This window comes from Cydia strobilella, chromosome 19 (genome assembly GCF_947568885.1).
Source record: "Cydia strobilella chromosome 19, ilCydStro3.1, whole genome shotgun sequence".
NCBI classification, from domain to species: Eukaryota; Metazoa; Arthropoda; class Insecta; order Lepidoptera; family Tortricidae; genus Cydia; species Cydia strobilella.
In genome coordinates, this window is record NC_086059.1 from 6777156 (window position 1) to 6802762 (window position 25607).

At 37.8% G+C, this 25607-nt stretch overlaps 2 protein-coding genes across 6 annotated transcripts in view; one reads left to right on the top strand and one right to left on the bottom strand.

Moving 5' to 3' along the window:
- Positions 1-24667, top strand: part of LOC134750205 (glucose dehydrogenase [FAD, quinone]) — a 34828-nt gene extending 10161 nt beyond the window's left edge. For both annotated transcript variants that reach the window (XM_063685337.1, XM_063685336.1), the window contains exons 3-5: positions 20247-20730; positions 22309-22454; positions 22876-24667. In XM_063685337.1, coding sequence (XP_063541407.1) covers positions 20478-20730; positions 22309-22454; positions 22876-24333 — 1857 coding nt within the window. In that variant the 5' untranslated portion in view covers positions 20247-20477 and the 3' untranslated portion in view covers positions 24334-24667. The remainder of the gene's footprint in view (positions 1-20246; positions 20731-22308; positions 22455-22875) is intronic.
- LOC134750242 (flotillin-2) overlaps positions 1-25607 on the bottom strand; it is a 470025-nt gene that overhangs the window by 337284 nt on the left and 107134 nt on the right. The window lies entirely within an intron of this gene.

Below are 25607 nucleotides of genomic sequence, written 5' to 3' on the forward strand. Positions count from 1 at the left end.
CACTTCTAAATACTTGAATTAAAGCACTTTTAAAAGCGCATGCCACTAACCTAATTGAGGTAAAGACCTAACCGCTGACCATTAGACGGGCGAAATGCGTTTGCCACCAGAGTGTCAACGTCACGACGTATAAAGAACTCGATGGGCATGCGCTCGCGCAGTCCTTTAGTATAATGGTCAGGAACTAAATTGAAGGCGGGCGGACATCTCAATGCTCTATTATACATAAGTAGGTTAGTATTTGAGGTAAACCAACTAAAATATACAGTTCTATTATCGTCATTATTGTCTAAGAGAGAAGAATAAAAATGTAACGACAGTATTTGTAATAGTATTTTGTGCAAAGTTACAAAATGAAACGAAGTTGAGTTTTGTAAAGACAGTACCTAATTATGTACCGTTGCACACAATATTTGTTCTAAGACAGCGGCAAACACCTAAAATTAGAAATAACATCAAAGTAAATATCGAAGAAGTCAGAATTAAAAAAAGCAGTTGCATAATATTGTATGAATATCCGTAAGAACACTGCTGTCAGGATACTTACATATAACACTGCGCCGGGGTCCGTCGCGCCGCGCTTCTTATGAATGAAGTTATTTTAGATCTCACTGGCAGTCATTTATAATCTATATAGGTAAATAAGAGTGCTGGAGTAGAAAAATAATATTTATCTCAAATAGTTTCTACTACAAGCTTTTGAGGCTCTCGTTACGTCACTCCTATAGCAAGCGTAAAAAGAGGATTCAAGTATCTCAATGCAAATTGTGGTCCATTGTCGGCGGCAAATGGTCTGCAACGGGAGCTCGGAGGCTGCGAGCGTTTATCAGTGTTGTCTTTGTGAGCAAGATAAATGTGATAGATTCTAATGGCCTCAACAGATATCTCGGGTCAATCGCGCGATCAATCTTCTATGCGGCGTGATGTGAACAGCGGTTATACTCGTAATCAGACATCGGAATTTTAAGATTAGTTACTTCTATAGGGCGACAGGTGACTACGGTATTGACAATAATTATTTCATAAATAGTTACCTAATAGTTTAAAGTCTAATAATAAATATAATAAAGTTTTGAATTGTTACAAAAATAATAGTTTCAATAAGGGCATCAGCGGGGGCCGTAGGTAACGGCAGATCTTGGCGAGATATACATACTTATATTTATTTTGACTTTGACGAAGGGCAGGCGTACAAGTTACATTATGACGTGATAACGACATGACTAACTATACATATACATTACAATAACTAAACAGTCATTTAGTAATTCGCTTTATTTATTTATTGCTTTATTATGTCAACATTTGAACGTTTTCGTTAAAATTAACTTCAACAATGTTAGCTATCAAAAATCTCCGCCCCTAACTGGTTGATTGGCAGGGGCAGCGGCACACAGCTCGCCTGGGGCGTTGTTTGTAAACACATTAACTTGCAAATATCTGTACCGGTCCAGCATAGAGTTGCAACAGACAGTGGCGCCGGCGCAGTGGAAGAGTCGCGGAGCCAAGTTCTTACGCAACTGACGTCATGGTTCAAGTTTGGAAATTACTATTTAACTCAAGGACATCCGAACTATTTGACTAACTAAAAATAATAATTCAAAAAAATGACATCCGCGATCCCGGGAACGCACGTGAGCGATGAGAGAAGTACCTGAACTCAGGGCGCGAACTGTCATTTTAATTGACAGCGTTTTGTTCGCACTTTTTTTTGTTGATCGATTTAATTTGGACTTTATGAACATATTTCTGAACGACGCCAATCAATATTACCAATTATACAAACCTTATGATAATTAAATTAAGAAGCCGTCTATTTCGCTTCCGTTTACATGAAAAATATATTACTCAAAAAACTTTAAAAAAAGTTTTCTGACTGGTGCTTACGGTGTAATAAGTTATCTTGGCAATAATGAGCGATAAAGAAAGTGAATATGACTTTTTTTTTTGTTTTCGGAGTGGGAAATGCATTTACGCACCGTCCCCCCGGCCGTGGGAAGGCCATTGATGGGGGGGTGTGTGGGACTCGCCGCTCCTGTCCCCTCTCATCTGGCGAGAGGCACTAAACCCACTCCAGCGTTCCACCCTCTTTGTCGTTTGCGAGAGCGCCATGGGATCGAGTATGCTTCACTCCACCATGGCGCCCCCCGGAAAGTGAATATGACTGGCAAACTAATAGACCCATCCAAACAAAACCTAAATGAAAACATACCAAGCAGAAATACAGAAAACAGTATGACTGGATCGGATCGTACAAAGCCAGATGCAAAATGTGTGACCACGTGTGACTTAAAAATAATAATATATATATCTTGCGAGTCTCGCATCTGGCAGGCCAGAATGTTGGTGTTGCCAATAAAGTAAAAGCCAGACGTACGGAGCTTTGTAGATTTTGCGTCAAATCGCATGTATTTAATCGATCAATGTAGGCGACAATGCAGAAAGAGACGAGCAAGCGAAAGGATTCTATAGTTGAATTCTAAAGTAGAATCCTGAGCGTAGCGAGTGTTTAAACACACGAGAAGTAAAATACATTTGCACCCGTGTGTAACACAAAACTTTTCCCCTCACTATAGCGAGGAAAGTGCAACTTCCACAGGCGTTAGATCATCTTCATCACTGGAATCACTAATTTTTTTGTGTTGTGTATTTTTACGCGAGTCGGTGAGAAAAGTTTTTAAGTAGAAAACTTGTTGACAATGTTGACATTTCTGACGTATAAAATGTCAACGATGCGTTTTGAAATTTCATCAACTCAACTTGTGCTTTCAGAATTATATTTAACATCATTATAAAAAAACAAACGTATCTTATGGAATTTTAAGGTTTATGACTTAAAATCATTAAATAAAGCTAAATTTGGTATTTTTTATTAGATTCTCAAACCATTTATTTAATGATATTTAATATCGAACGAACCATTATCATGAGCGTTTTACGTTTTGTTATCTGTCAAGCTACTTAAACACGCTCCGTCCAAGGTCAAATTACTTTCCCCACTAGTGGATAAAACGCGTTTTTCCCCGCTTGTTTTGAAGGATAAAAGACAACTTTCCGAGCTAGTGAGGGGAAAAAATACTTTTGTAAACCTTCACATTATTTTTTATGTAGTAGTATTATTTAATATGTAGAAAATTTTGAGCGGTTGAAACAGCGAATTCGACAGAGCGTGATGACGTCACACGTTGGACTTGGACGATCTAACTGACGTTTGCTACTAATGACACTTATGTGAACTAGTCCGTCGAACGCGTGATGTCACGTGACGTTTCGGACGTTTTGCTAACAAGCTTTTCGCGGGCAAATTTTTGTATTTTTTTTAATTATTTTAAGCAATTAAATGTTAATTTAATAACGAAAATGCATTTGCAACATGATATCGGTAACAAACATCCGAATAAAAATTATTTCGTTCAAATATAAACTTCATGCATGAGGCTAATTGCAAAAACTAAAAAATCTATAGAGAGCCTAATGTAAATTTTAATGAGAAACTAGCAACTGGTAATGTTCTGATAGCTCTAAATAGGTCGTCTAGGCAATGGGTATGTAGAGCGCATGAGCTGTATAAAAAAAAACTAATTAATTTTTAAAAACGGGACCCTATTACTAAAACTCCGCTGTCCGTCTGTCTGTTACCAGGCTGTATCTCATGAACCGTGATAGCTAGACAGTTGAAGCTCAGCAATGCTCAAGCAATGTTAACTTGATAGAGTTTTAAATATTGCTGTGTTTAATTTTATACCTTTTCAGAACGATTTCTTCTATTTTATTATTATTTATGCATATTTATTGGATACGGCAATCATTTCAGACTCTGCATACGGCTACCCAAAATTCGCGTCACTGGATATATGTGTACATTAGTGGTCATTACGGAAACGAGAATGAGTCTTTAGACGTTTTGCAATATTTTTTCGACTTTGTCACTGTCCTCAATATATTAAGTAGTAAGATGAGTATGCATTCAGCAGCTGCCTGGTTGTAACGATAATGATTATGTTACGTGAAAAGCGTATAGTTAATAGACATAAAATATTGACCATGTTAAAAAGTGCCTCGTGCGGTTAGTCAAATTCGTTACAGCCTTGACGAAATTATGAGACTTCCCTGGACGAGCGTATTTTAATATTTTGCCATTCAATTTAATTAACGGGTCCCGTGTGAGTAGTTACATAATTAAGGAAGAGAAGAAACGCGGAATCCTTAACGTAGGTAGAATCCAATATTTGCCGAGCCGAGCCGATGCTGCGCAGCGTGCCGCGGGCGTATGTCGGTTGCGTACCTCACAAGAGACAATTACAATGCTTAGAATTATCAGTCCCCGGTGAGTTTAATGACTTGGTCACTCCATTTAGCTGGTCTGTCACGCGCTCGCTTATTTGCCTTTTCCGACATTACGGCATCTCTATATGTACTTATAGCGAAAATAACGCTTATTTATCCTAATTTCGTAACATAATGTACGTAACCATTTTAAGTTTGTCTAAGCAGGCTAATCCAAAAGTCTACTTATGTGTACTTATGTCGTGACCGCGAATCCTTTAAAGCGTTAATTGCAAAACTGCCATTGGAAAGGAGCAAATGTCGACGGTTACGTAAGCGACCGGCCGGTTGCAAGTTGCAACACGGAATGCACTCGATGCACTTTGATTGAAGGAAGCTTGTTAATGCTCTAGGCTTTTGTTGGAATTTGATGATTTAATGTTTTGGAATAGAAAAAATACACTTGGGTACTTACATTAATTTAATCTTGGTCTAGTCGGTAGTGACTGCCTACGAAGTAGGAGGTCCCGGATTCAAGTCCTGGTAAGGGCATTTATTTGTATTCATCACGAATATTTGTTCCTGAGATGTTTTCTATGTATTGAAGTGTTTATCTATCTGTCGTCTAGTACTTACAACACAAGGGTTATTGAGCTTACTTACTGTGAAGCTACACAGGGCAGAAGACTAAAGGGGCCCACAGATTATCAGTACACCGGACGATATCAGCATGTCAGTTAGATCAGAAAAATGACAGTCCCGAACAGCTGAGAAGCCGATATCGTCCGGCGGACTGGTAATCAGTGGGCCCCTTAAGGGAAAAGGAAGATCGTTACGTTGCCTTAGTTAGTTACTAGCGACCCGCCCCGGCTTCGCACGAGTTACACAAAGCCTTAACAAATTATACACCTAAAGCTTTCTTAAGAATCACTCTATTGATAGATGAAAACCGCATGAAAATCCGCTATGCAGTTTTAGAGTTTATCACGAACATACAGACAGACAGCCGCGGCAGGCGAATTTGTTATATAAGCTGTAGTCATTAAGTTAGTTAGATAGTTAGTAAGGTCATGATAATTCAATATAAAAGATATTTGGGTTTTGGCTCAAATTAACAAAATTGGGTATACTATACCTATAACATTTATAATTGGGTCAGTCATTCACGAACATAACGACGCAATAACGATGTCACATATTGTATATTTTATCCATGTGCGAGTGCTAGTAGCGCAACTGTAATTGGAATTGTCACGTTACATGTGTACCTAAATTAGTATTATTTACAGTGAGAATGTCAATACGCGAGCGTGTTTGCAAAGCCAGGGGTCAATCTGTAGTTAAGTAATCTCCGAAATATACTGCTGTTTCTTTATAAGTATTTTGTTGTTTTTATTCATAGCAAACTTTTTTTAGCTTAACATTTTTCCGACTTAAACAAGTTCTTATTCTTGTTTCGCTAAAGAACGGATAGTTTTAAATTATATTAACCCAAAAGCAGGAATGCACAGATATAAATATACCATAGATGACGCAAATGCATCTACTTCGCGTGTCCTAACCCCGACCAAGCGTCAAGGTTGACCGTCGCTCTTGACAGTCCACGCGCGTCAGTTGTTGCAGCCGGACGTCCGTAAAACTTAAAAAATGCTTCGTTGCGTGATAATTAACTGCAACAGCCCAAAAATTGCGACCATCCAAAGGCAAGGACATATTTCCTTTCACAGGTAAGTAATTTTAAAATTATATTATGCGTAAATTTTGTATGAAAAAGTCGGCACGCTTGGTTTCAATACAAATTGTGGTATTTGCGTCATCTAGCGTATATATTAAATGCACGGTCACAGCCTTACGTACAGCGATGACGTGTAAACAGTAATGTACACACTAGACGTAATGCCAGAGACCTAAAACAAAAATACCGCATTCGGAGCACAACGGGTATCCCTGAAAGAGGCATATGTCCTGCGGAAACACAAATATGAAAAAAAAAACAGCAAACCTCAGAAGCAGTATGCAACCTTCTGTAGTCGAGTAATTTCGATCGATTATTAACCAAACGGTCACAGCACACTTACGTCCAGCGATGACGTATAAACAGTAAGCTACACACTAAACGTAACGCCTGAGTTACGTGCGCTCGACACGCGATTGCGTCACGACGTTTACAGCCCATCGGATTGTTTAAAAACACGCGCAGGCTCAATTTAACTACCTACCCTTAAAAGGCTTTTAGATAAATTGGCTTTATACTCTGTAGTTATTGGTTTGGTCTAATTTTGTGACGATATTTTTATTCATTGCGTTCTGATTTAATCAGCGTAAAGAAAGAAATAGTGAGCCGTACTACTTCCTTCCTGTTTTTTTGTTGGACCCAGAGGTATACCGGACCGTCGTTGTCTAGGGAACTATAGTTGGTCAAGGAAATCTTGTCAGTAGAAAAAGGCGGCAAATTTTAAAAATGTAGGCGCGAAGGGTTATCGTCCCATAGAAAATTTGAATTTCGCGCCTTTTGCTTGACCAACTATATATCTGTTTAGTTAACCTTAGGAACAACGTGCCAAGCCGCGTTCCCTAAGATATAGTTCACGGTATCCCATGCAATTCCATACAATGCTTCCTCTACAGTCTACAGCCCCCACTATAAGGAGATATTTATGATTTGAGTTAAAAGGTAATTTGAAACTTTTAAAATTACTAATACTAGACTGTACTCACTTACCTACAGTACTTAGTTAGTAGATTAATGTAATAGGTAAGCGTCCCAAGGTAAAGGGGCCAGGACCTCTTTAACCTCATTAACCTGTTCTAACCAAACATTAATAGTACTAGTGTCCCTTTAAGGAAGATAAGACAAACAAACAAGTTCAAACGGAAACATTTTGACTGGGTTTGAACCCCAATTATCAAGCTCAAGAACATTACAAGTTTAGGACATCCTTCTGAGTTCGGATACTCAAGTAGAAACATTATTTTTGAAAAAAGTCTCTCTCTCAAATCTCTCAAGAGCTGTACGAGTGCCGCCTTTTAAGTCTTGTCGTTTGCAAATCTCTCACAATTATAAAAAAAGCTACCATTGTATCAAACTATTTGAATTAAGAATTCAAAACAAACGAATTATAATTGACCGAACCGTTTTAGTACAGCGTCGAGTCAAAGTTGACAAGTCAGTTGTGAAAATTAAAATTTCAAATAATTCGATAGAGGAGATTCAAAAGTCGTTTGTTGTCACATACGAGTTTTAATCTCCCAATCAGGCAGTCAGTTGTCAGTGGTGATGAATCTTGGATGGATTTATGCTTAAGATCCAGATTCCAAACAGCAATCCACCGTCTGAGTGTTCTAAAACGAGCCGAAACCGACCAAATAGGTCATACGCTCAAGAATTACTTCAAAAAACGGTCACCTCATTTGTCGCCAAAAGTGGACACGTTGCCACTATCGGATTAGAATATCACAAACAGTTAACTCTTACTAGTATTTTTTATTTATTAGGTATATAAGTTACTAACACGTATATGGTTTATATTATGCCTGAAATAAATGATAATTTAATTTAGATTTAATATTACACTTTGCTTACTAGAAGCTATAAGTGAATTCCGAGAAATCAACCGAAAACTTCTGGTGGTACTAAATGGTACCGCGCCATGACAATGCAAGCTCACACACCCCCCGGCAAACAATTGCGTTTTTACAAGAGCAAAACGTCGAAATTCTCGACCACCCGCCGTACAGCCCTGACTTGAGCCCTAATGATTTATTTGCTTTTCCTGAAATCAAGCAATGTTTTCGTGGTTAACGGTACCGAACCCAAGAGGAGGCGGTAGACATATACAAAACGGCCATTTGGAGCCCCAACTTTGGAGTGGAATAAGTGGTTTCAAAACTGGATCGACCGAATGAAAAAGTGTATTAAATAGTCATAGTCATTTATTTTATAAAGCCAATTTACAAGTCAGTTGCTAAATAACATCAAATTACTATACAGTAAAGTCCATCGATTAAGTTACATCATATTAAAATAACAGTAAAATAACTTACATTAAAAATTACAATAATTCATTAAGTACATAAATAGTAAAGTCACAAATTCATTGAAATTTTTATAACATCCTTAATAGCAATATAAAAATAATAAAATTCAGTATGATTAATATATAACTATATGTATCTAATTAGAAGCGTAAAAGGACTAGCTGCCCTTATACATTAAAAATTCATTGTAATTATAGAACGAGCGCTCAATAAGCCAGTGTTTTAGACGGCGTTTAAAGCTATGCAGACTTGTAGCCTCAGTGACAATGCATGGCAACTTGTTATAGACCGTTGGGCCCATCACGTGAGTTAGCTTGGACGACTTCGCAAGTTTTCGGCTAATACCCACGAGCTTGTGTGCGTTTCGCGTATTGTACTCGTATACCATTGCGTTCGTTTTATAGGACGTAAGGTGTTCACGCACGTACACAGCCACTTGCATAATTACTACTGCGGGTAATGTGAGAATGCCTAGTTTTTTGAACAGTAGCTTCGCCGGAGCATCTAGCGGCACTCGTGAGATGATGCGTACCTATGGCACGTTTCTGGAGGCGAAAAACTCTCTCACTCAACAATATCACGGCGAGTTCCTAGAAATACAAGACGCCATTCGACATTTTAGACATCGACTCTACTAGTCGGCCCTCTTAAGTTACAAAAGTGAAAACAGTTTTCCATTAACGAACTAAAATAACACTGAGTAATTAAGAACAATAATACCTGCTCTCCACAACCAGCTACATATGTATCAGTCACTCCAAACCACAGCCAAATCATAATTAACCTCGTGTATTCTTAACGACATTCCCATCTTACTTAGCCGAGCTGTTTGAATGCATTAGTTGTACTGGTTGTCTATATAGAACAAAGGGTTGCATAACAAACTAGGAACTGAAGAGAGGTAATAAACAGTACAAGTAGATGTATCCAAACCAGTACCTCGAGAATTTAAAATCGAAGAAGTCTAATAGGTAAGGTACCTACGCACAGCGCAGTTTTCAGGCAGGCATGCAAAAAATACACAAAGCCATTGGGCATGTGTCCGCGGCGGCTCGGCTGTACGTCGTGCACCCGCCGCCGCGGACACTCGTGCCTGAGGAAGGATTCCCGAAGAATCCGAAACATGTCGCCAAAAGCGACTAAAAATAATAGTGAGTGAAACAGGACTGATCTAAATATTTTGAAATATGTCTCACGATAGTTTAATTTCGATTATTACAAAGCAACGCAACCACATCGAGTTTTTGCTGTAGGCGTCTTACGCGTCAGAAGTTAGTTCGAAGTCAAAAAGCTGTACACAATAATTGCGCTGTGGTGAGAGGTGGTAATTCATTCTGCGACAAGCTCGCGGTCGTAATGCATGCTTAGGTTAATGTTGGTGATTTAGGAGATCATATCCGGGGTGGCGTCGATTGTCTCCGGAGAGTAATCGACAGACACAAAAGGGAAATGTAGTTAACTAAAAAAAGGGTTAAGTGATGCAATATGTTCACGTGTTGTATAGGTACATACTCGTATGTGCTTAACTAAAGCGAACTGTCATCTCGTAGGTACTGGAGTACCTGTCTATTTACCGTGATGCACTTCGACGGCTACAGTACAGACCAGTTTTTACCAGCGTCGGCGTCTGTTGGACACCCAGTTAAAAGTCGAACTATATACCCTCTTTATTTACAAGTTTTTATTTATTCTACCTGTCACGTTGTCTGTCTGTAATCAAATTTTGCAAGTTAAATATGACCCACTTTCCGGTTTCCAATGAAGCTGAAAATTTGCATACATATGTTATCTAGTTGGGTGACAATACAATATTATGGTACCCTCGAGCTGCTCTGAATGCTCTGATGATGGAGAGAGGAGGTGGCAATTTGAACTATATGATAAAACAACGCAACCTAATTGTGTTTGCGTTTGGGGTTGTTAGAATTGTCTCGATGATTATTAATTTCCTGTGGAAAGAAAAGTACCTACAGTCAGCGATATTGTATCAAAAGTTCAAAACTGAAATTTTTGACAAAAATCTTATTATTTAGGTAAGAAGTCAATCAAAATATATTTTTTTCTACTCGTCGAGTATAATCTGTGTATTACAACTTGATATGCTACACTACAACCTTACTCTTTTCAACGTTGGATAGTCTATGGCACTTCCGACTCAAGCATAAGAATTTTATCGATACGGTTTAGTCAATTATAAAAATTTTGAAAATAGAATGTCATACATTTCGATAAAATATTTCTTGTTTAAGGAGACTCGATTCAATGCAAATTAGCCTACTTAAACACGCTGCTGCGTCGCATCTGCTTTGTTATTGGTTGGCCAACAAAAACATTTTATTTTATGTTGTAGTAGAAACAATTGCTTCATAAGTCAGAAATGCGCATGTGACACCCTTCATATAGCAACATCCATACCCTACGAAAACCTCTTAGCGTGGCTTGTTAGTCTCCATAGGCTACGGTGGCCAAAATCGAGAAAAAACTGTCTTAAAATTGAATTTAGCAAGGAGCAGGTACTAGGGCCTCATGAGTTACGAGGAGGTGTCGTTGACTAACCCGCCGGGGGCGCCGGGCCCGCGGCGGCCGCGGCCGGGGCGCGTACGAGTATGAAGATATCGCGGGCTGCGGCAGCTCGCGTATCCTATATACTTTTGGTTTGTTTACCTATATGATTCTACTAGTTGAAAGTGTTATTTTTTTGTCTCGTAGAAAAAGTATTGTATACAATAGTGATATAATCAAGCTTTTCAATCTCGTACCTTACCTTAAGCAACTCAGCAAGCTTCGTTGCTTAAACACGGTACTCAACTGAAAAGCTCTCTATTATATCACGATTGTATAAAATACTATTTCTAACCCACTATAAATAAATAATTAGTCAACCGTAACATATGGATGCATAACCTCCTCAAGGTCGTCGAGGTCGGCGCGGGCGCCGCCGCCGGTCAGATCGCACGCGCAACAGTGAAAGCGTTTCGTTTCGGCCTTCACCCGGTGGACCACTTCGGCCGGCCGGTATCTCACGCACGCGATGACCGCCTTTTGACATAATGCTCATCGTGACATATGATGCTACTGGAATACAAATGTTGTGTTGCTTTGCTGTCACTTTATCGGCAATCGTTGTCGTCAGCGTTATACAGTAATAATAGATTGTGTCACGAGGGAGCAAAACGACATATTTACGGCGAGGGAGTACATTGAATCCTAAACGAAGCGAAGGGTTCTAAAATAGAATCCTGAGCGTAGCGAGGGGTTCTAAAATAGAATCTTGAGCGTAGTGAGGAATTCAAGTGATAACGCCCAAGGTGGAAATAATTTTGCTACCTTGTGACACATGCTGTTTTTCACATCAGGATGAGGAAATTATTGTTCCAAAATATCAATTACCTAAATAAATTTAATACAATAAAAAAAAAGCGCGTCTAAGAACAGAAAAGTGCCACTTTGATCCCTCCTAGCAGGGAAGAAAAGTGCCACTTTGATCCCTCCTAGCAGGGAAGAATAAGCCCTTTTTCGAATAGGTGATGTGAAAAGGAATTTTATTCTGCTTCGTATGTGAGGAAAATAATTGAATTTTTGAATATTTGACAACTAACATATATATAATACAAAAAAAAATCCTTATTGTAATCCAAATACCCAGTTGGAATAGCTAATTAACAACACTCAAGGTCACGCCGATTTCACGCAGATCATTTATCGGCGGCGGCGGCGTGGCAAAAATGCCCGGCGGCGGCGGCACGCCGGCGCGGCGCACACGTCTACTTACCTACAATATGGTCCAAATTCCATTAAAATATGTATAAGTATTTTTCAAATCATGTTGCTTATAATTTAGAAAGAGCATTAGTGTATCTAAGCTCCAAAATAAATGTAACGAGTACAAATCATAAAGGCTCGTTAAGAATCAACGTTAAAAATTGTACCATAGTTGTACTTAAGGACTATAGTTACCTGAGTTTACGGTACTTAAAAACAAATTCGAGAAAATGATGGTTGTGATTACCTAATTAAAAATTATAGTACAATCGTTTAACATAACTTAATTATTATTAGATAAGATAAGATAATAATTTATTGTATAATTATAGGTTGTTACAGAAAGGTGGATTACATGACATGTATTTTAGTGGAATCACTATAATTTGCCTGTAAAGGCGTACAATATTTGTTTACTTAAATCTATATTACCTAACTGTATTTATTTTATTCGATGTATATAATTTTATAAAATTTTGTAATGAGATATTTATATAAGCAGTTGCGATAAGAAAAAATTAAGAGGTTAGGTTAGCCAGTTGACAATAGAAGAGCAAATTGCTTCAAGGAGGAGTCACATTTCTTTTATTACTATTAGGAACACTTGAGTGAATATTTAAGTAATAATAACACAATGTCAAGATGATTAAGCCAACAAACAACCCATGACTGTCCAACGGCCTTCGCCTATTGCCTCAGATTGACAAACTGGTTGTGGCTCGTGACATAACATGACATTGTTTATTAATAAGCCGCATCGCGGATGCAACGTGTCATTATACGATGTTGTAACTCCAATTTCTCAACGTCATTGAATATTTGGATATGAATTTTAAACTTAATCCTATAGAGAGTAAGTTTGCTTTTTCTAAAATAATAACATACGAGGTTGTGGAAATGAAGTGTAGGTTCCAGTAATGTCCAATTGACCACATTCATTCGGAATTCCCAAGTTTTATGAACGCTAAAAGACACACTGATTTTATGAATTTGTGATTAAATGGCGCTTGCAATATTAATGACAACTCTATCCAGGGGCCTTAGCCAAGATGACAATCGTACATCAACAAACGCCAAACGAAAAGAAAAAAACCGGCCAAGTGCGAGTCGGACTCGCGCACGAAGGGAAGGGTTCCGTACCATTACGCAAAAAACGGCAAAAAAAATTGTTGTATGGGAGCCCCACTAAAATATTTATTTTATTAAGTTTTTAGTATTTGTTGTTATATCGGCAACAGAAATACATCGTGAAAATTTCAACTGTTTTGCTATCACAGTTCATGAGATACAGCCTGGTGACAGACGGACAGACAGACAGACGGACGGACAGCGGAGTCTTAGGCGGGTTTTAGTGTCACGCGGACCGTCCGTGCGGATCGCTCCGCACCGCCAAATTGTATGACGGTCGTACGCGCGAACCACTCTAAAACTCTAAAACGCTCCCTGAATTTAATACATATTGGTCCGGTGCGAAGCAATCCGCACGGACGGTCCGCGTGACACTAAAACTCGCCTTTTGGGTACGGAACCCTAAAAATGTATCAAATAACAAATACAAATAAAATCGGGATGACAGATAGGTACTACAAAAAGTCACGTAACTACTCGTATTTACATACATTATTTTACTTACGACTCTTACGAGTGTTTGTTGGTTCTATCAATGATTTTTATCTTGGTTAGGCGCCCAGTTCCGTTGCCCGACCGGACGGTTACCGACCCCACTGCTAGTTCTCCAATGATTCTAACCATTCAACTCGGAGGCGAATCGAGTCGCTCGACAAATAATCGAATCCATTCGTCATGGTGTTGTCGATTCATTCAACGTCTATGTTCTGTGTATTTCCGAAATGTTGCACAATTGGAACTGAAGATACAAATTAAATCTCGCTGGCACTATAATAGTTCGAAAAGAAGTAAGAAGAATGTAAGTAATAAAACATACCTACAGTGTAAACAATACTTATAGAAATTCCTCCAAATAATTTATCTACGGATTGCTTACTTGCTGTTGAAATTGTATTAATAGTGTCTGTACGGATATCGGTGGTATTTATAAATAATAGATGAGTGGCGTTGTGTATTTCAGGCTATGCTATATCTTCGGTTAAAACAAATCTGAAGACTGGCAGGTCTATTTCCTTAATAACTAAGCTTTTTCTTTTTCCTATTCATTAATGTATTAAGTTTATTGCACAGTAAAAAGTGTACAAAAGGCAAGCATAATGCCAGAATATATTCTTTACTAGTCAACCCTCGGTAACGTTGTAATATTTAGAGTTTTTAAGGCGAGAAACCCTCAGAACATATGATTTAGTTATTTAAAGGTTTTAAGTAGGTAATAAGTAGTAAAAATATGAAAAAATATATGTCATGTTTGAGACCTGCATGCGCGGTGGTTCTGTAGAAAAGATAGCTTACAATATAATACAAATCCTCTGCAACACAAATCTTTGATAGCTTAATTTTGTGACTAAGTATAAATTTTATTCAGACCATAATTTTATATCCGCAACACGCAGGTTTCGTCACAAAACAATACAGCGGTAAAATCTGCAGCAAAATCGTTAACTTACATACTTACTCTAAAAGTATACATTTAAAAAACCTACAAATAAAAACATCCTCTAACTCGCCGCCACCGGGCAGTGTGCTGCCCAACAGGCTGTCCGCATTTCCCCGTTGAATGGCGATGCTAATTCTTTGGGCGAAATACTGGCCAGCCCTGACTAATATGGGCTTTGGTTTGGTATATTTGGTCACTAAGTCCTAATACAAATCACTACTACTACTACTACTAAAAGACCTACTGAATAGAAATTTTCGTTTTTTTATCTTCTATAAAATACCTAATCAGTTTTGAATACCCACTCACATAGTTATTTCTCTATTGACTTAACCAATCTACGCAAACTCGTCATATAACGTTGACGTAATAATACCACTAACATTTTGTGGGTAAGTAAATTCAATGAAAAATCAATTTTACGGTTTCCGTGGTTCTAAATAGGCAACTCGGCCGTTCAATAAAATGAACTGTGAAGACATGCTCACGTTTCTATTAAACGGTTTTCCTGAATCACAGCACTTTTATTGTGTCGAATAAGTAAGCATTGACTGCCGAGTAAACATCTTTAGATGTGCAAGTTGAGATAAAAATTGAAGCTTTCATTATGGAAATGTAAAATATCGATTCTTATACAAAAATGTGAGAAGTTTCCGATAATTTTCCAAGTGAAACATTCGCGATTTTGGAAACTTTCCGACTTACTGATCCTTCAGTACTGATGCGGACTGGGTAGTTTTGATGGAGCAAATTAGACAATTCGTGGTCACCACAGAGGTGCTCCCTAGCTATTTCTGTATGAAAATCGAAATTTTCCATTTCCATAATGAAAGTTGTCATTGTTTCCTGTGAGTTTTTCCTGAAATTTCCCAGATTTATTGCAACTTTTGGGGAAACTTTCCGCAACTTTTTACATCTGTACCGGTGATCTGTAGGAGTATAATAGTGAAGGGTAAAAATCACGATCAACAGTTCATGTTTGTGAGGTTGGCACAAGACAAGAATAGGCCATATAATGCATGTAATGCTAAATCACACAATGCAGTGCTGCAATATCTTAATTGTTATCAATTGTATATGATTGTGTAAACTTTACGACACATTCGTATTATTGAAAACAATGAAAACAATTGCTTAAGAACATGATTATTCCGGGCCTTGCATGACATTGTTAGGTTTTAGTATTTGCTAGCCAAGTGCAGCGCGATTATTGTAAGAACTATGAAAACTAGTATCTACAGTAAACTTAGAATTTTATTTAAAAAAAGCAACTTTATATTGCCCTTAACTAAAACTTCTTAAGTACTTATATGAAATTATTGGAGAACTACGAGCTCTTTCAACTTTTTACGATGTTTCTTTCTATCCTATTCAATAAAATGTGGTTTTCCATTAGATAAGGGTCCTTAATCATTATGCACATGAAGCATAAGGACCCTTATCTGATGGAAAGCCACAAATAAGTTAGTAACGAAAGGGCAATAAAAACTGCTATCCTTTTTCTCTCTATCCTTAGGTACAATGCCAATAATACCATTTACCTATTCATTAATGAAGGTGCTATTGATAGTTTTGTTAAAACTGAATAGAATGTCACTACTGCAAAATCGGAAGTACGTTGACCGAGACGTTAACATACTCGACCATGTAAACAAAAACAGACACCAGTTATAATAATTACGTAATAGACAAAAGTTTTGAAAATGTTGTTTCTACTTGCACTTTCAAAATGAACTATAAATATACAACAATATAAAGTCTAATTTCGAACGTAAGCAGTAAAAGATTATAAGCTCTTTCTACAAGTCGATCTTAAAATAAAGCACACTGATTTAACTAAATTACTGCCATGCTCTGATAACCCCCTGACAAAGGCGAACTAAATTGCCGAAATAACCTCGATATTTGGCGTTATTGTTTTGGACAAATGTTAAGGTGGATGCTCGGGTCAGATTTTTCGCTTACTAAATAAACATTCCGTTTTGAGAGATTTGTACTGAACTGTCAAAATTCTCATATTAAATCCGCTCCAGCCAATAAAAGTGGTCGACATCATACATAACTTCATTCCCTACTCACATGGTTTATAAAAACAACAGCAAAAACCATTTTACCTAATTGTTTGTAACCAGTACGTAGCACATAACACATAACTTATTTTAGCTTATGTTACTTATGTATCTAGTAAAAAACAGAATAGGTAATAGTGATAGGAAATCAGCAGCCTAATAACATTCAGAACACTTTCACGATCTGGGGCTAATGTCTAGAATTAGATCATATCTTCCGCGCGGCTCGGAAATGGACCATTCACTCTTTGTACAGTCGTGACCAGTGAAGAATTGACTGTGCTCGATTGCGGCGCCACCTGGTGCCTATTTTAATACGCTGACAATTGACACCTGACACTGTAAATTTTCTGTACATTTCCGGATCGACAAGTAACAACAACCTAACCTCAATATTTACTTGTTATTGACAGGTGAAAATTGTCACAGCAACTGGTGAAACAGGAGCCTGTTGTGGCCTTGGTGTTAATTTATTATATTTGACAATTGTCAAGTGACAAGTCTGTCTGTGACATGCCATGTCATATAATTCCAGTCAGGACAAGTTTTTAAATTCAGGCCACCGAGTGTCCTGCGAGAATAATTACAAATGTACGAAGAAACCCACACCGGTGATCGCGATTCGCGACTGTACGACTACTATAAGTATACTGAATATACCTAGTAAATATACTAGGAAGTAAATGCACATTGCACGTTGTAGATCTCGATAGAAACTCATTGATCATAGATCATAGATCAATGAGTTTCACTGGAGAAACAACCTGGTTCGAAAGCCTTCCACATTTAGCCAGATAAGGATCGTCCGTCCGTTATCAGTTTAAATAATAAGTACATGTATACATATATAGATGGACGGACGTCTTTACAAAGTACCTGCTAGGAAACATATACGTTGAATGCAGTAAAAAATCAAGTAACATTTCTACAAGCGAACAGGTGACACCGATTTAACCTTTTGGACGCCAATGACCGATATATATATACGCACCGTAGGTTCAACGCCAAAGACCGATTAATCGGTCATAGACCACAGAGCAACATAGACCTACATGCATATGGATACAGTTCAATTTCAGTTTTGACACTTCGGTGACGTGGCGTCTGGATGACAGCTTTTGTGTTTGAAACGGTTTCGAAAAGGTTAAAAGATCGAGGTAGATACAATACGACGTAAAGTATAACACCTTTGGGTATGTTCTGTTTCCGCTACCCAAAGGTTGTCTGTAAGCGAACGCTCTTTAGTGATAAGACCGCTTGTTGTCACTGTTGTCAGCTAGTTTGTTTATTGTCAGCTAGTATGTTTAGTTTATTGTTTTTCTTTAAGTTGTATTTCCTTAAGTTTTTACTGAGGTGTGCCAATAAAGAGTAGATGTATTCTCCTACTAGGGAACAAATAAAATTATTCTTATGAAATATTTTGATTAATTCATAAAAATAATATGATTTGTTCCCTAGTTGGATAGATGGCAGCACCATATCTCTAGCTATACCGTAATCCAGTAAAGGATTCGTATATGAGGTGCAAGCACGAATTGCTTGTCCTTAGAGTTGGACAAAGGCGCCTAGCCTTTCAAAGATTAAGCATACACCAAAGAATTTGGAACGGGTACCGCTGTGACCGGGTGGCCTAGTGGTCAGGACGTTAGCCGCATAAGCTGAAGACGCGGGTTCTATTCCTGCCTCGGCCACCGGTGGACTTGGTCACTTTTTCTTTAGTGTATGATATCTATTTCAGTTTATAAGTATTCTATCTATGATATAATTTTACTAACTAGAAACCAGCTTATGTATATAAACAACATTTCTGTAATAGCTCCATGCTAGTAAACATTAAATGACGATAAATACACATTTTATTAGCATTAAACTTTCCACTATAAATAAACCTGAACTTATGCAAGGTTAGACAACAAAGAAAACTTATTAAATAAGTGACAGGTGAATAAGTTGTCAATTTCCGAACACAAAACAACTTACTGTATTAAAGTGCGGCGGCTCGGCGCTTTGTTCGACAGCTCAGTGCATTTCCTTACCTGTAAAAGACAAATTATATTAGCTCGTTGGGTAACAATACAAAACTGCTAAGCATGCATTCAAGCGAGCAAAATGTTTTATCAGTTCATGCAGTTACGACAGCTGACGTCAATATTGTATTCATTTAATTCAAGCAACATGGCTCATAAAAGCTTTGAAACATAAAAATCTATTAAAATACAAACTTAAAAATTAAAATATGTATTACTAAAATATTAACTATGATTAGAAAAATAAAGGTTTATACTAACTAAATATTCGGCTACAATAAGTGTAAATAAGTTACCTGCTACATAAAAAAAATAAAAAAATAAAAAAATTTTAACTGTTTATTTTTATAAAGAACAAGAATTACAACATTCCTAGCTCCAATCTTATATTTTCGGCCTTCTTGCGTTTATAACGGTTTCTGAACTCTGGCTAAAGTACATATAAAGACCCAAAATCTCCCAACCCCAGACCTAAATCTACAAAAGCCCAGCGTCAAGGCACTTAAAAGGTACGAAGACTTAAGTGGAGATCTTTAGCGGGTGCTTCTAAAACTTAATAGGGTTTTAGTTTAAATAAGTTTTGAAGAGATCTTAATAATCTTAGTTTCTTATTTCTCCTTTAAATATTTGATTGCCTTGTTTGTTATGATCATCGTAAACCACATTTTGTGATGTAATCTAGCATACTTATTTATTTATTTAATCTTTATTGCACATAGGAAAACACATTGTACATAAGGCGAACTTAATGCCATAAGGCATTCTCTACCAGTCAGCCTTTAGGCAAAGCAAATAAGTTGTAGGTGGTGCAAAAACATGTGGTATCCATGGTACATGATACCAGAGGATATAATACGATAGAGCGGTACTGTCATAGTAAATTTTGTAACCACAGCAAATTCACTGCCATCTATCGACACACTTTAAAACTAAGAATGAAGATTTATAAAAATACGATAAAATGTATTAAAATATGGATAAATGATTGTTTTATTTGCATTAGTTATTTTTATGATTTTGACCCATGTTCTTTCACTGATATGCGTTAAAAATGTTAAATAACAAACAAAACCATCAACGCCCTCTATACGAGAGTAGGCCAAAAGTAGTGGCGCCATCTGATCGAGAATCAAATTTTCGTGATTTTCGAGGCACGTTTTTTCCTTAGACTGTATCCATCTATTACGGAGTTATATCTATCTTTGATGATACTATTAGGTACTTGTACTAACATAATACTATCATATAATATTGATACAAAAACATATATGTACCTACTTACATATACATACATATGAAATCAGATGAACTTACAAAGCAGAAACACTAAATTTTTTTTAGTACTACCAGCAAAGTACTCACTTAAGGATTTTTTTAAGCAAACCTGTTTGGAGATTGTCTAATTATGACAGGAAGACTACTCCAAAGGCGAGCTGCCTGAATAGAAAAAAAATAGGATATGTAACCAGCATACTCCTTAATTTTCCTTCTAATAACCAATAACTTCACACATTCCAGGTTCGAGAAACGAGCAGCTTCAGCAACCAGTTCGATGTGGTCTAACATGGTCGTTCTCCGTCGTCCACCAACCAGCTACAAGCCAATGAGAAGAAGCAAACCGCCAGACAAGCACCGAACACTAACACTATCACTATATCTTATGTGACTTCATCAACACACTGCCCCAAAAAAAAACTAGCCTTGCAAACTGGCTAATAAAAATAAAAACTACAAGATTCTAAAATCAAAATGGGTGTGCAAGTGCTTCTAGCATCAACAGCCTTGAAGACCGTGAGTGTGACGGGTTTGTGGTTGATCCCACTGTTGCTGGGCGCGCTGACATACCACAACTATAATGCTTATGATCCGGAATCGAGAGTGATTGATAAAGAGCCGAGGAGAGAGTATGACTTCATAGTGGTTGGGGGCGGGTCGGCGGGTGCCGTCGTCGCTAACAGACTATCGGAGGTTCACAATTGGAACACGCTCTTGCTAGAATCTGGTAAGGTTTTATTCAACTGTTTTTAACGTAATGGCTACACAGCAACACAGCTGACATAAGACTAACATCACGTTGCAATAAGGTTTAATACGGAACTCTGAAAATGGACAGATAACAGTGTCGAAGATGGAATGTAGAGGCCTAAACTTTATCAGAATTCGGAAAATGTCACTCGCAATTATACAATTTCGGAAGTACATCTGTGTGCAATAGGAAAATGAAATTTAGGGGAAAACTATAACTTTAGATCAATTATATTGGATCTTTGTTTATAATTCTTCTGCATTACTTGACATTGTTACAAAAAACCGGCCAAGTGCGAGTCGGACTCGCGCACCGAGGGTTCCGTACTTTTTTAGTATTTGTTGTTATAGCGGCAACTGAAATACATCATCTCTGAAAATTTCAACTAGCTATTACGATTCATGAGATACAGCCTGGTAACAGACAGACAGTCGGACAGACGGACAGCGGAGTCTTAGTAATAGGGTCCCGTTTTTACCCTTTGGGTACGGAACCCTAATTAACTGTAGCCTTTACTTAAATAATATTGAAAGTTTAAAAAAAAATATCATGAAAATAGTCTTTTTTACTATACCTCGCGGAAATTCTTATATAAAAACCTACGAAAAAAATACAGTTTTGTAATTTAGTCAATCTTGCCTATTATTTCCAATCAAAGCTTTACATTAAACCAAATTAAAGTCATGTCACCCAGAAAAAAAATTTTTTTTGTCTATAAGACGATCTTCGTCTCAGAGTGTAGGTACTAGTAGTCCATCATTCGTTTTCTTTTTGTTGATTTTTACCCAAATACTTGGTTTTGTTGGTTTGCTTGAGGCTCTAAATGATATGGCCCACCATGACAAACCAAGTATCCGGTCACACAGATTTTTTCTTTTCGCCTGAAATTAATATATGTCTTACACAACTGTTTATTGATTCAGGTGACCTGTATAGATAGATAGATAGATAGCGTTTATTCGTGGCAAAAAAGAGGAAAACACGTACATAGGAAACACAACATAAATAATATAAGCCACGAAATGGTCCCGACTCAGCATGGTGCTAGCCTGGCTGGGCTAGCGCTGATCTTCCGTATAGGTATTAAAGGATAAATTGTCTTATTTATTAAGAGAATAAGAGCGCGTCAAGGTAATTTTGAACACCTCGCCCGCTTAGCAACTTCTGCTGCTGACGGTATGGTGTTTGTTTTCAATTGATTTTAATTTTTTATTAGCTCATGAATTTTCCCCATTAGCGGGAAAAAATCCTGTTCCGAAAAAAACAGACATTTATAAGCCGAAATGTCTAAAATTGCCGATTTTTACTTTGTTGTCGATGTTTTTTACGACAAATTTCGATAAAATTACGTAGATACCTAGATAGAGTTTCCTATTCTGTTCAATATACGCGCAATTTCACCATAGGTACTAAATAATATCATCTGAGTTGCGAGCACTCAATGAATAATTACAGCAAGATAATAATCGGCCCATGTAGGTATGTTCACCTCGGTTAAGAGTTGATAAAACCCTCTTTTGTATCGATGGCAGTCACAGTGTCTGACCATTCCAGGCCCCGACGAGAACGAGATCACCGACGTGCCGTCCCTGGCGGGCTACCTGCAGCTGACCAAGCTGGACTGGCAGTACAAGACCGAGCCCACCGCGCATGCCTGCCTCGGCTTCAAGAAGCGCCGTTGCAGCTGGCCCAGGGGCAAGGTGGGACATATAACAAGTTGCGGTTTTGTTCACAAAATTTAAAATATTGTAGCCGGTTGTAACTTATACTCTGGGAAATAGACTTCAAAGAAAACACCGGGCTCAATTCAGTTTTTCCAAGTAAAAGACATCAACGGAATCTCACCATGAGCATTTCATTGCTCTTAATATATATTTTTTTTAATATTTCATGGTTATTCAGATGAAGCGTAATGCGTAAACAATTTTGTTATACCTTAAAAAAGTTTTCGATTTTTAAAATCGTAATACAGCCTACCTGCGCCCTCTCTCGCATTTTTGCTGAGCGCCGCTCACGATAAAACTAGTTCCGTGGCTCTTATTCGATTCTTACATATCAGTGCAGAGACTTACCGCTAGATGGCATGAAACACAAAATGAATAAGGTTTGTTTTTATTTCAGGTGCTGGGCGGTTCCAGTGTTCTCAACTACATGATATACGTACGAGGCAATCGATACGACTTCGACCAATGGGAACAATTCGGCAACCCCGGGTGGGGCTACCGGGACGTCTTGAAATACTTTATCAAATCTGAAGACAACAGAAACCCTTACTTATCCAAGAGTCAATACCACGGGCGGGGAGGATACCTCACGGTTCAAGAAGCTCCTTGGAGAACACCCTTAGTCGCAGCCTTCGTAGAAGCTGGAGTCGAAATTGGGTATGAAAACAGAGATATCAATGGAGAATACCAAACTGGGTTCATGATCGCCCAGGGTACGATACGTCGCGGCTCCCGCTGCAGTACCGCCAAAGCATTTTTGCGACCCGTGAGAACTCGAAGAAACTTAGACATTTCCTTAAACTCCCAAGCAACAAGAGTTTTAATCCATCCAGTTACAATGAAGGCGTACGGGGTCGAGTATGTGAAACACGGCATGAGGAGAGTTGTTTACGCGAGAAAAGAAGTAATATTATCGGCCGGCGCCATCAACAGTCCTCAGCTGCTTATGCTGTCCGGAATAGGTCCGAAAGAACATTTAAAAGACGTCGGAATTAAGGTTTTGAAGGACTTGCCGGTCGGTGAAAACCTGCAAGACCACGTTGGTGTAGGAGGATTAACATTTCTAGTCGACAAACCTGTTGCGATCGTCCAAAACCGCTTCCAAGCTTTCCCCGTTACCATGAACTATGTTGTAAACGAGAGAGGTCCCATGACGACCCTAGGAGGCTTAGAAGGGATCGCCTTCGTTAATACAAAGTACGCAAATAGTTCTGGATTGTGGCCTGATATTCAGTTCCACATGGCGCCGGCGTCTTTCTCGTCTGACAATGGGCAAATTGTCAGAAAGATCTTAGGGCTCACGGATGAGATTTATAATACTGTTTACAAGCCTATAGCCAATAAAGATGCTTGGACTATTATGCCTTTGCTGCTGAGACCAAACACACGAGGTTACGTGCGATTAAGGAGCTCCAATCCTTTCCATTATCCGATAATGAACCCACGTTACCATGAGGATCCTTTAGATGTGGCGCGCCTCGTGGAAGGAATCAAAATAGCTGTGCAAGTGGCAGAAGCATCTCCTTTCAAACAGTTTGGTAACAGGCTGTATATGAAGCCGTTGCCGAGCTGTAAGCACTTTAAATTTATGTCTGACGAATATATTGAGTGTCAAGTGAGGCACATTTCTATGACGATATACCATCAGAGTGGGACAGCTAAAATGGGGCCGTCGTGGGATACAGAGGCAGTAGTGGATCCACGGCTCAGGGTATATGGCGTGGAAGGCCTAAGGGTAATAGACGCCAGTATAATGCCGACTATTGTGAGTGGCAACACCAACGCCGCAGTCATCATGGTAGGGGAGAAAGGGGCTGATTTGATAAAGCAAGACTGGCTTAGTAAGAATCGATGACATTAATTGTATGTGTAGTTAATAAGAATGTCATCTACTTCAACTATAGTTACCATTACCAATAATGAAAGTTAATAGAATTTTAAATACAAAATGCCAATTTTAGACGTAACGTGTTATTTCGTAAAGCAAACATTTTAAGTTTTGTATATTCACTCCTGAAAAGTTACCTTGTAATAACACATACTGTATTATATGAAATACTTATTTAGGTTTGTTTAAGTTTGTAAATTATGTAAATATGTTTCTTGTGTTTATAAGGATTCCTAATTGGACACTTCCTACTTGTTATTATTCTTAATATTTAAATGAATATTTAAGCGTATAGTATATTGTAATGCAATGTATCTACTTGTAAAACCAAAAAGTACGTGTTAAGTTAAATTTAATAACATTTTACTTTTCTACCAAAACCACAACCTGTCGGAAAAAAAAAATGCTTTCCCTACACACATAGAGTAACTTATACCTAGAGCGGTACTGTCATAGTAAATTTTGTAACCACTGTAAATTCACTGCCATCTATCGACATACCTTGAAACTAAAACTGAAGATTTATAAAAATACGTTAAAATTTTATTTAATATGGATAAATGATTTTTTTATTTGCATTAATTATTTTTATATTATTTTGACCCATGTTCTTTAACGGATATGCGTTAAAATTATAAATAACAAACGAAACCGTCAACGCCCTCTATACGAGAGTAGGCCAAAACTAGTGGCGCCCTCTGATCGAGAATCAAATTTTCGTGATTTTCGAGGCACGTTTTTTCCTTAGACTGTATCCATCTATTACGGAGTTATATCTATCTTTGCTACACATTACACTTTCAAATAATTTAAACTTAAAAACAAAATTAATCGATACCTACATAACTGTACTTATGTACAGTGGACGTGAAAGTCATATTTACAAGCCCAAATGTAAAACATGTTTAATGATTTATTTGTATATATAGAAACACGTAAGTAGTAGGATTAAAACATTGTCTACAATAGCTAGCTGCCTAGATACACGTGTTATTTACAGTGACAAAAGAGACCACTTTTATTCAATATTTCGCAGGAACTATAATACTTATGTAAAGTGCCATAAGCTTTCCTTAGTTTAATTGTCATAGTAGTAAGGATTATTCTTAAGCTTCAATGCCAAACTTTGGACTTGATACACAGCAAGAAAGCGGTGCACATATTCATTGCACGAAATGATTTTTCGTATCTCATGCTCTGAAAGTGGGTCGTTGTTGTTCTAAAAAGTGCGCAAAGAGTGA